General features: G+C 40.9%; 1 protein-coding gene and 1 non-coding gene across 3 annotated transcripts in view; one reads left to right on the forward strand and one right to left on the reverse strand.

Moving 5' to 3' along the window:
• The window catches only part of Dnah5 (dynein axonemal heavy chain 5), a 289,991-nt gene that overhangs the window by 207,735 nt on the left and 69,879 nt on the right, over window positions 1-12,377 (reverse strand). For both annotated transcript variants that reach the window (XM_076551699.1, XM_076551697.1), the window contains exons 4-9: window positions 8,071-8,231; window positions 7,036-7,257; window positions 4,755-4,892; window positions 3,352-3,528; window positions 1,934-2,047; window positions 1,151-1,258 (exon numbers count right to left, since the gene is read on the reverse strand). In XM_076551699.1, coding sequence (XP_076407814.1) covers window positions 1,151-1,258; window positions 1,934-2,047; window positions 3,352-3,528; window positions 4,755-4,892; window positions 7,036-7,257; window positions 8,071-8,231 — 920 coding nt within the window. The remainder of the gene's footprint in view (window positions 1-1,150; window positions 1,259-1,933; window positions 2,048-3,351; window positions 3,529-4,754; window positions 4,893-7,035; window positions 7,258-8,070; window positions 8,232-12,377) is intronic.
• Window positions 11,529-11,633, forward strand: LOC121823001 (U6 spliceosomal RNA). Its single transcript, XR_006064298.1, has one exon. It is a non-coding gene; the product is annotated as a U6 spliceosomal RNA (small nuclear RNA).

Here is a 12,377-nt window from a genome sequence, read left to right on the forward strand (position 1 = left end):
CTCCAGGTCCAGGGGATCTGAGCTACTATTCTAGCATATGCACCAAGCATGCACATGGTGCACAAAGATACGTGCAAGACAAACACCCATGCACATAAAATAAAAAATAAATTCTAGAAATGAGGGTATAGGCAAAGTAATATTAGTCACATGTCGGTGTCCGTTAATTTTAGGACTATGAGTGTGCTGGGAGCTGAGGGTCAATATATAATTTCTTCTCCTGTTGTACTACTTGAAAACGTCTGTTATATACTGCTTCTGATCACTGGTAGTTTCACAAGGACATACAAATAATATGCATGAAATATCAATTAATCACAAAATAGGTTTTTGTGTCTCGTTTACCCAGGGACTATGCCCTCTAACCCAAAATACCTACAAGCCAGAGTGTGGTCTTGTAGTCTAAACATCATTGTGGTTTGGGGCAGCATCATCTTAATTACTTTATTGGATTCTGAACTATTGCATCTTATTGCATGATTACTATTGTATTAATACAACCAAACAAGCATGGCATCAAACAGATGAAGGACTGAAGCATGAAAGATAAATACAGGATAGCCAGTATTATCCTTATATTCTTGTTTGGTGGAGTTTAAGGGGCATGGGGTGACTGTTTCATTTTTGTTTTGGTTTGTGCACTTTTTGTTAGTTTGGTTGATTGGTTGGTTTTTGCAACAGGATCTCACTCTGTTGCCCAGGCTATCCTAGAAGTCACTCTATAGTCTGATTAGTCACAGAAATCTTCTCTTCCTCTCTAAAATGCTACGATTATAGGCATGAGCCACCATAACTGGCTTAATACCATTTTTCTTGATTAAAATTTCCACAGTAGGAAATAATGGCAGGCTAGAAATCACATAGGAAAATTCTGAAAAGAACCTTAATTTTTAATATGTAAAATAATAGATTATTTATTGTAACAATTACTTTGGGAAACAATACTTTTCTTGCTAAAATTCACCTGTCACATGAATTTAACTACATCTATTGACAAATTAAGCCCTCCTGAATATAAAGTGCACAGATAGTAGATCATGCCAACCTCCTGAACATAAAGTGCATAGACAGTAGATCACACCAAGCCAATAGATTTTAATTATCCAAAAATTGTGGCTATGTGACCACAAACTCTCTCCTGGGCACTCACCTTTACAAACAGAGATGTGATCTTCTCGGAGGTGTTATAGTACTGAGAGATGCTGTAGATCATTTTAATTGCATTTATAAGTGTAGGAATAGCATCTATCATAGTTATCTGGAAGAGATTCCAGAAAATGTCAAATTCAACAAAATTCTGATTATGATAGTCTAATCATTCTATTCCCATTAAAATAAAGTTTTGTTGTTAACAAAAAAAATCTTAAATAGTGCCTGATGCTTTACATAGATATATTTTACAGTAAGTTCATTTTTATTATTTTAGACATAATTCAGTGAATCAAAATATATTTCAGTGCAAAAGGCTTGCTGTTCATGACAAGTAAGTTATGCTAACAGTTGGTTATGTAATGTACACAAGCAGACATTTCCTACATCTAACAGATGTTTTTAGAACATCAGCCAATGAGTTTCCCCATAGTTCCGTGAGGTATAATCTAGAATAACAGCTTCAATGTTTAATGGGAAATGTAATACAATATATTTTTGAATTATAACATTTTTAAATATATAACATCCAAAATAAATAGATAGATGATTGACGAATAGATAGATAGATAGATAGATACATACATACATACATACATACATACATACATACATACATACATGAGGGCATAAGGTATATATAAAGCTATGTGAATGTATTCTTGAGAACATGAGATTTCTAAGACCTTTCCATAGTCACATCTGTCAGCTTAAACTCAGCACTCCATTCTGCTAGTGCAGAAAGGGTCACCAGTGGACTTAAGGAGCAGAAACCATAACTCACAGGGTCACTGCTGTACAGAGGGTCACAACATTTCTCCAGTGTATACAAATATTTGACGTTGTCCTTTGCTTCATTAGCTGCATCGGTGATCCTAATGTCTGTCTCCCGCCAAGCCTAAGCACAACATCAAAACAATTTCAACACAACTATCCACAGAGGAACTTGCAAAGTAAGAGCTCCTAATCACCACTTCCCATCCCTTCATCATCTCCATTCGCTCCCAGTCTCCTGCATTTAAAAAATGAATCTTAGAAGGATATGGAAGAGCAAGACAAGAAATTTAACTAAATGTTTAAGGGCGTCCATTTCTGGATTTCTCTTGCATACTCTACTCTAGCACAGAACACTAACAGGCTAACACAGTCCTATAAAGCCACAGCTTCCTGCTCTGAGGCCACCAGACTAGTTTTGTGTCTCATGCTCATGTTTTCCATAGTCTCTCCATTCTAACTTGAGTTCCCCTTCTCCATGGCCCTAAACTTGTGTCCATTTGGTGGTATAACAAGTATTTATTAACTATAAACTATTTGCCAAAACATTAAAATAGAAAGCTATCTAAAAGTTAAATGGTGATATAACACACTGAGTTGGCTTTATGTAAATCATAGTGGTAGTATTTCTGATCTATATAGTATCACAAAATGTGACGTTACTTTAAAGCATATAAGGTAAGAAAAATCTAGTGGCTTGCTGCTAATAAATAGTGTCTAAGAAGAGCGATGCTATATTGCTCCCAGGATTAGCATGCAAAGACTACGGCCTCTGTGTTGGGTGCTCTCCTTCACAGTCCCTAGTTCTCTTTAAAGGAAGCCTGGCACCCCATCAGCTGCCTGTGGAGGGGTGTATGTGGTAAGAACTGAATGATGCCTCCAGCCAACAAAGAGAAACCGTGTCCTGAACAAACTTGGAAGCAGGCCTTTCCCATGTGAACCTTCAGATAAGCCAACAGTCCAGATGGAGCCTCAGAGGAACCCTGAGGCAGAGGCACCTAGCTAAGCTACACCCCAGTTCCTGGCCTTGGGTAAAAATATTGTTTTCAGCTAATGAGTTGGGGGTTATTTGCTTTACAGTATAAAACTAATATTTGAGGACTTCAGTTCTCATGATTACTACACCTATATTGTCTGAATTTATTACATGTGTGTGCATATGTACATGTACAGTCACCTGATTGCATTATATCTTAGTTATTTGCAATGTTCACTAATAATATATATACATACAAGTATAACAGACAGTAAATGTCTTTAACTTGAAGGTTAATTCACAGTATGCAAAATTAGTGACTAATATTATCCAGTCTTAAAAGACTTTTATACGGATAAAATAACACCTTTCTGTTCCTCAGTGCTCTGTGGAGTTGGGGATGGAGAGTCTCTTATTCCCTTATTGTAAGTCATGGCAAAATGGCTAAGAACCTTCAGCAATTTGGACTTGGCCGCAGCGAGCATCGCCAGTACAGCCTTCACCTCTGGGCTTTTCAATTGATCTAAAAGGTAATTAAATTTGGAGAGCCTTTTTTTCCAGTGTTCCAACTCTGCTCGGGGCCCAACATCATCCGCTTCCTTCCGCAGCTGATTGTTCTCAGCAAGGATCTGTGGATGCAGAAGAACAAGCAATTGTGTGAGGCTTGAGGTATGAAAATCATGCACTAGCAAAAAGAAGAGGAGGAGGAGGATAAGGAGGATGAGGAGGGTAGGAGGAGGAAGAGGAAGAAATTATACTAACTGGATCCCATATTTTATTCAATTCCATGATCCCAATGATGGGACTCTAAGCTAGCATGCACCCAATTTTGTTTGTTTGTTTGTTTTTAATTTCAGCAAAGAACTAAGATGACATTCACTACCTGACAATGACAATGACTTTGAAAGTGCTCTGGCTTCCGGGAATACATTTAGTTTCCTTGCCTGTTCTTTTACTGCATAAACTGAAGCAACATAATTTCAAGAAACTTCATGAGTTAAACAGGTTAATTTTACATAAACATTGTTTGGATGGAATAGTCACCTCCATTTACAATTTTTCCCAAAAAAATTAAATATTTTTCATGTATGTGTATGTGTATATGTTTATGTGGGGGTGTTTGCAAGTGAGTGCAGGTACCTATGGAGGCCAAACAAGGTTGCTGGATTCCCTGAAGCAGGAGTTCCAAGCTGTTATAAGTCACTTGATGTGAATGCTCAAAACTGGACTCAAGTCCTCTGCAAAAGCAGAAGGTGCTCTTAGCCACTAAGCATCTCTCCAGTCCCCCACCACCACCACACACACACACACACACACACACACACACACACACATACACACACATACCACAAAAAAAAACTGTTAATAGTTAAGTCTCAAGCTCTCACTTGCAGGACACAATGAATTAGGAACCTCTCCTATACTTCTACAGAAGTTTTCTCCAGAAGAATTAGCAATGTGTAACCTTCTAGTCACTCAAGTAAACAAAGTCACCAACTTCTACTTTCTCTTTTAATAAGAGCTTTATTCTTCCTTAATAATGACCATACACAGAAGCTACAGCCAGGCGATGGTGGCGCACGCCTTTCATCCCAGCACTCAGGAGGCAGAGGCAGGAGGATCTCTGTGAGTTCAAGGCCAGCCTGGTCTACAAGGCAAGTTCCAGGACAGCCAGGGCTACACAGAGAAACCCTATCTCAAAAAATAACAAATAAATAAAAGCTGCATGAGGCTCCCATCTTTTTAAGAGCATGTGCTATGCTATGAGACAATGAGAATGCCAGGGCAGACCTCTCTCCAATAGACACTTCAGTGATGTGGCATCAGAAACTACCCATGGATTTCGGGGAATTACCTGCTCTGTCTGTTTGATCCACACCTTCATACAACATTCTGCCTTTTCCACAGTCTCGGGGTTACTAGCTAGGGCCAAGTAGTCCACAGGTTCCTTCAGGGATGTCAGTTCAAATATGTCACATTTTTGAAGGTTTACCTAATTAAAATTAAGATCACAATAATAAGATAATGTTTATACATACCCGTATACACTTTTTGGTCAATTTGAGTCTACATGGAGTTCAGTAGAATCTTCACATCTTTACTACCTTGGACATTCGATGTACTTAGTGAAAGGGTGGTAACCTAGCAATAATGATAACAAAAATAATACCTACTCTTTGCTGTATCTTAAGTGCTACAAAAGATTCTGAGGTCAAATTTGGGGGATATCTTAGAAGTTATGTATCATAAAATGGAGACACTAATAAGAAAATTAATAATAGTCATCAAGTTATAACGCCACAGAGAATGAGTCAACCTGGAGAAAATTAGCATGGGAGGTGGAAGTGGGTAGTTCTCAGTCTATCACTTAATTCCATTGTGGAACTAATGAGAGGAAAAGATTCTCATGCCATCACAGTTAGCAAATTCAATTGCAAATGCTTGGTGTACAGTTTAGATGGCAAGATCCACAAATAAGCCTAATGTAGTTTTAAGCACACATGGCATGCCAAATCACAGTATGGCCCTCTCTGTTTCTACACATGCTTTCCTTCTAATGAAAGGGCTCCTTAAAGAGTTCCTTGTGTAAATCTCAGAACTCAGTGCTCAAACTCAGTTCAGCTTTACCTTCGATAAAGATATGATTCACATCTGAACATGCTCAGAGCCAACTGAAGGGCCATGGCTATTTGTCGCTTATAAAACTAAAACATGGAGTCACTGCATTAAACAGAGCTCCAAACAATGCTCAAGAAAGACGGTATAGAAGCATATACAGAGGCATCTTCTACTCCCAGGGTCTACCACAGGGAGGCCATCACACTGGAACTCCTCCTGAAGGCTGCTCATTGCTTTCCTTGCGCTTCATTATAAGCCCTGTCAGCCCTCCTCTGGCAGTCTCTGGTCCTGTCTCCAGACCCACTCCTGCCCAGTAGGATGATTGTCCAGGCCTTCAGTTCCCAGCCAAGATCTGCATCTCCCCAGCTCAACTAGCGAGACTCGGGAATCTGAATCCACAACCCCAGTACCAGCCTCATCCCCCACTTTTGCTACCCTCCCACAGACCTCTTACAAACCTACTCAAATAGCACATACATACACCCAAGCCACCCCCTGGGCTTTGGCTGGCACTAATCCGGCCTGGACAGGCCTTCTGACACTCCGCCATAGTCCCACACACCTTCAGGATTGGGCCTCAAGGCCAGCGGCTCCTCCCAGCCACTCAGGGACAGTGCCTCTGCTGAGTGAAGACCCATCTTGTTCTTTCCATATCTCCATCACACATGAAGAGGAACCACATGAAAGCCCTGCTTTGGGTAAGGACTTCCACCACTTTGGTTTAACCTGCGTTTTGTCTGGCCTGCAGCCTAGTTAATTGTGAATGCAGCTAAGATGTTGGCCGGGGTGAACTCCTACCCCTGTCTGGATAAAATTTGCTCAGTGTCCCAATTCTATGTCATTTGGTAAACAGTTTCCACTTGCCCGCCCCCCTCCCCCGTGTCTCCCCCACCCTCTGTCTCTCTCACACACACTCCAGATATAAATAAGTGTATAAACACCAATCTCTCTTAAATCGTCAAGGAAACGTGCTGCACAAGTCATAGAAATGGCAAGTCTCACATTTGCTAAGCTTATTAGTTATTAAAAAGCCATTTTATTTATAGGCTAAACTTCAGTACCCAGCCCCCTCCCTCCACGTATATTAATTTCTTTTTCCTTCTTCCACCACATCTGGATTTTCCTCCCACTCCATCATCCTGCCCCTTTCTACTTAACACACACACACACACACACACACACACACACACACACACACACACACACTCCTATAGCTCCAAACTCCTTTTCATTCTAGGATGTACATCAGTGACACAAGTATTCTATGTTCCATCTGTCAGACTGAGTAAAACCTTACTATAAACATTCTTACATAACTCAAAAGCATTAAGCCCTGCACACTGTACGTATTTAAATCAAGCCACAGTTACATCCTAAGAAGACACTGAAATTACCTACAAGCATTTTGAAGACTTTTCAACACAGTAAAATCAAGTGCACGTAAGAAACATTATCCCCCCTCATATTTTGACTTGTCGGGAATCTGATCAGTTTTTAATGAACCACTCACTCCTTACCTTCTCCCTTAGACTCTCCTGTGCACCTGACAAGATGCCCACGAAACCTTCCAGGGAGCTCAGGAACTCCTGCCGAATGCTGGACGCATCCTGAAGTCCCTGGAGCTCACTCCAGCCATGGCTGGAGGCTCTGAGGGCTGGAATGAAGATGTCTGCGAGCAGACGCCTCACGCTGTTCAGCAGGCCTCCATCTGCAGTGTCTAACGTGTTGAAGCTCACCTCCTGGAAGACAATTTCATCATCCTGTGTGGTGGAAATTAGCCTCGACTGCAGCATAGCAAGGAAGACACTGCACATGTTAATCAACCAAATAGCGAGTGAATCTCTTTTATTTGATACTCTGTTTGAGAAGGATATTTTTATACCAGTCCAAATTATAAGCCCCTAAATAAAAAAATGAAATAAATTAATTCTAGATATCCACCAGTTTATTTGCTACAAAAAAGTAAGGAGGTCGCACAACCTCGCACAACCTCTAACACACAGGGAACATCTGTATAGGTGCACTTTGCTTTACATAAAACATAAAGTTGTATATTCACTTTTAGAAATCTTACTAATAAGTAAATTATGGGTGGGAAGTTCTTTTGGAAAGAAAAGAATTCCATATATATATATATGTGTGTATGTATGTATATACATATATATGTATGTATATACATATATATATGGAATTTTATATATATGTATATATAGAGAGAGAGACAATGTTGTGTGAATATTTATTAATAAATTGACTATGAATTCCTCATTATCAAAAGATAAGAAGTCAATACCTTTTTAATTGCCTTTCTTAAATGCAAAAAAATGAAAATAAGAGGATTTCTTTGCTGCCTGTTTATTTATTCGTTTGTTTGTTTGTTTGTATGTGCATCCTAGAGATTAAACTGAGATCCTTGCATATGCTAAGCAAGCCCCAACTCCTGAAAGTAGCCTTAGACACTTGAGTAAGCCTGTGGTTACTTCCACAGAAGGGGTAGATTTGAGCAATGTATGAGGTTTGGAGAAATTTAAAGTAAATGGCTATCCCCTTACCCGGTGGATATTCTCAGCTGTAATGGCTTTGGATGGGTCAGACTTGATGAAGAACACACATACTCCTGTAAGAGCAACGTCTTTTCCTTCCGTCACGAACACCTTGGGCTTTTTCAGCTTCCCAGAAACAGGACTTACCCCTCCTGAAGAGCCAAATGGTCCTACCAATGCAAAACAATTTCAGTTTCACAAATGCTGTTTGTGGTGCACAGAGTTGACTCCTAGCACGAAGATTCCTTCTAGAAACAACTATGGCTGACCTGTCCGTGTGCTCCAGATAGAGCCATCATTTGGATGATCTCTAGTCTCATCTTGAAAGAGATCTAAAAGGATCTGCTAGGTTCCAGATCACAGAACCTGTGAGAGAGACTGGAAGTAGAATGAGGGATAAAACTCACTGGCTGGCATGCACTGTGTCTCAGGATTTCTCCTGCACACGACATCTACACTACTAAAGCTTACAACCCTGAGGCACCTGTGAGCTATCCCAGGCTGTCCCGACAATGAATGGCAGAGGAAAGGTCAAACTACAGCTCAAGACTACAAGACTCAGGACTCTCATTTCTCAGTGCTTCCATGACACCGTCATAATCCAGGCCACTGGTTAGGTCTGTATATTGCTAACATGAGGCCTGTGCAGAGGTAAGATGGCAACTCTTATGCTTGCTCTAGAGTGAGACCCTGAGCTTTAACCTCCATCTGTTTCCCAAACACATGACCTTGAACAAGTTACCAGTTCTTCCTGTGCTCCCATTTATCATTTTATGTGTATGGGTGTTACATATGAGACTGGTCCCCAAAGAGGCCAGAAGAGGGTGTCAGATCCCCTGGAACTGGAGCTGTAGATGGTTGCATGCACCATGCAGAGGCTAAGGGCTCAACCTGCATCCTCTACAACAGCAGCCAGTGTTCTTTATCCTCACCAGCCCCTCCCATCATTTTTTAAAGGGAAAAGGCTATTCCAATTTAACATTTTTTTGTAAAAATTTTTGCAGAATTTTTGTGAGGACTAAAGGAGTTTGCGTGTAAATCACTTACATAATTTCATAAACTTATTAGCTCATCAAGATTATCGGAAGGATCTGAAAGCTCATGCTGGTTGTCTACACATGTTGTTTCCAGAGTGGATTGGTTAGGTACATCAGAACACGCTCTGTGTTGTAGCATTGCTGTGTTCAAGTAAATTTTGTATCCTTGAGTGAATTGAAGGTTCCATTTACTCCCACTAAGATGAGAGGTTGGGGCTCAGGGAAGAATTTGGAGGAAGGCAGTGGAACCGATATTGAGTTCTGAGCCCTGAGAATACATCTTCTCCTCCCTTGAGGTGCTTCCTCCTCATGGCGCTGAGCTTCTGAATAGGACTTTGGGGAAGGACCAGAAAAAAAAAATGAAAACCAGATATTCTAGCACTCAAATGAGGCCTCACTTCTCATGAATGCCCTCAGGTCTGACTAGCAGTAAGGTGCAAGACAACCAAGTCACCAAGATATGGTAGATCCCAGAAAACAGTCTGTAGGAAAAATCTGGGGTGTGGGCAACAGTGCTGTACACAGGAACTGTGAAATCCTTCTCCGTTTGCTTCAAGTCAAGAAGGAGGCAAGCATTGTCCTAGCTGCCCCAGAACAGAGAGGTTCTCTGAGATGCTAGAACCAGGAAAGTCTCAGGCAAAGGAAGACAGTCACACCCTTAGTAAGAAGCAGGATTTTCAATTCGACCTCCAGGAAAGTCTGAGTTATTGATGCCTCCTGGATCTTGGGGATGTCATGGGCTGGGATATGATGCCTGTTGCCAATAAATCCAAACACAGCACACAACATACACAAAGAGAAGTGGGCCTAGGATGGGAGCTAACCAAAGCCCTAAGTGCTTCAGCTGAATAGGGTGGGGCAACTTCTGTGAAGCATGGAGCCACGTGCTCAAGAGGCATGCTGGGAACATACGAAACAGATGGAATCCAGCTGGCATGCACTATGAAACACCACAGCAGAGGGTTGCTGTTTTATAGGGACAGCACACCACTGTGGGCTATGTAGGCACTGCCCCACAGGGGACCCACCATGGCCGCAAGAACATGAGCTCAGAGAGCCCAGCCATAGCAGTCAAGTGTAAACTTCCCTCTCGGCCTCACTTCTTGTCTGTACCTGGCCTCCCCTCCGATCTGACACAGACACTGCGATGTACCTGAGCTGAGCTGGGATGAAGGGCGAAGCAAAGGAGAATCATGAGTCCCTCTCATGTCACAAGTGGAAACCCTCAGCGGCTCCAGATGAGGGTCAGAGAAAGTAAAGAGCGAGTGCAAAGAATGGTGCGTTCACCTCACTTCTGACCAACTAGTTTTGGTCAGCTCTTCTTGCTTAAATCAATACTGTCTTTTCACTTTGAAATGACGGTAAGAATTTTTCCAAAGAATATATAGAAAAGACATTCAGGGGCTGATTCTTACTCCAACGTCAGAAGAACTATCCATGCTGAAAAGATTAAAAAGGAAAATGAGAGAGAAACAAAAAAAAAATCTTGCTTATATGTTGAGATGCTATGAGCCCTTCTTGTCTTGTGCAATTTATATGGAATGGGCAATTTCACCCTGGTCATGGTTATGGCTGAACATGATACTTCCTGGTATAGCTCAAGTTCTGCAATCTGAGATGGAAATCAAAACTTCTGTTTTTATTCTTTTGGATTCTTTTTATTCAAAATGTGATAAGCATTTTGTGGGGGAAAAAAATCAAATTTAAGCTGGGCGGTGGTGGCGCATGCCTTTAATCCCAGCTCTCTGTGAGTTTGAGACCAGCCTGGTCTACAAAGCAAGTTCCAGGACAACCAGAGCTGTTATACACAGAAACTCTGTCTCAATAAAAAGAATTAAATTTATAACTAAAGAAATATCAGCTATTCAAGATTTTCACATGTAATTAATTTGTATGTATGTATGTATATGTGTGCATGTGTGTGTGTGTGTATGTGTGTGTGTTTAAAGGTGCATGCATGTATATGGACACACATGATGGAGGCTGACACTGAGTGTCTTTATGAATTAATTGCTCTTATGGTTTTATGTCAGGGTCTTTCACTGAACCTAGAACTCACTAACTGTCTAGGCTTGCTGGCCAATGAGATCCAGGAATTTTCCTGGCCTTGCCTTCCCAATGATGAAATTATAGGCACAGTCTATACCAAGTTTTGTTTTGTTTTTTAACGTGGGCTCTGGGGATAAGAATTCAGGTCCTTGTGCTTGGGTGGCAAGCACTTTACCAATCAAAGAATCTACCCTGTCTCTATGCACAGACAACTTCTCTGTGAAACAAAGAAGCATTTTCACACTACCTGACAAGGTTGATAACTATTTCCAATTTTCAAAAGTCTTAAAAGGATGAATACAATACTATAAGCATAATGTATTTAGTCGTGCTCCTACTTTGACCTTTAACTGATATTAATCTAATTTCAAGCATAATGGAGAGCTCATTTTGACAGCACATACACTAAAATTAGAACAATGCAGAGAAATTAGCATGGCCCCACACAAGGATGACACACAAATTAGGGAAGAAGTCCATATTTTTATATAAAGGCAGACCTATTAGAATCACGTGCAAGTTCTCAATAGAGACCCTAAAGTCCAGAAGAGCCTGGACTGATATCCTACAGACTCTAAGAGACCAGGGGTACCAGCCCAGACTACTATATCCAACAAAACTGTCAGTCATCATAGATGAGAAAAAAGATATTTCATGACAAAGTCAAATTTAAACAAACCCAGCCCTACAGAAGGTACTAGAAGGAAAACTCCAACCCCAGGAAGTGAACTATACCCATAAAAACACAAGCAATAAATAATCTCCCACCAGCAAAACCCAATGAAAGGAAACACAAACATACACATTTGCACGCACAAACACACACAACAACAACAAATAGCAGAAATTAACAATCATTGGTTATAAATATCCCTCAATGTCTGTGGACCCAATTCACCAATAAAATGACACAGGCTAACCAAATGGATATGGAAGCAGAATCCATCATTCTGCTGCATATAAGAAATACACTTCAACATCAAAGGTAGACATTACCTCAGCATAAAAGGTTAGAAAAAGATTTTCCAATCAAATGGACCAAAAAGCAAGCTGGTATAGTGTAGTGGGTAGCCATTCCAGCTTTGATCTGGAAGTTCCAACACCCATTGAGGCTTTGGCAACTGTCACGCCTACAAGGCGGGGCGAAGGGAGGACCTTGGAGACCCGAGATCTGGATAGGCCAGCGCTCTCTCTGTTCCGGGACCCTGAATGGTGGAGGTTGAGCAGAGC

Source organism: Peromyscus maniculatus, chromosome 15 (assembly GCF_049852395.1).
Source record: "Peromyscus maniculatus bairdii isolate BWxNUB_F1_BW_parent chromosome 15, HU_Pman_BW_mat_3.1, whole genome shotgun sequence".
Lineage (NCBI taxonomy): Eukaryota > Metazoa > Chordata > Mammalia > Rodentia > Cricetidae > Peromyscus > Peromyscus maniculatus.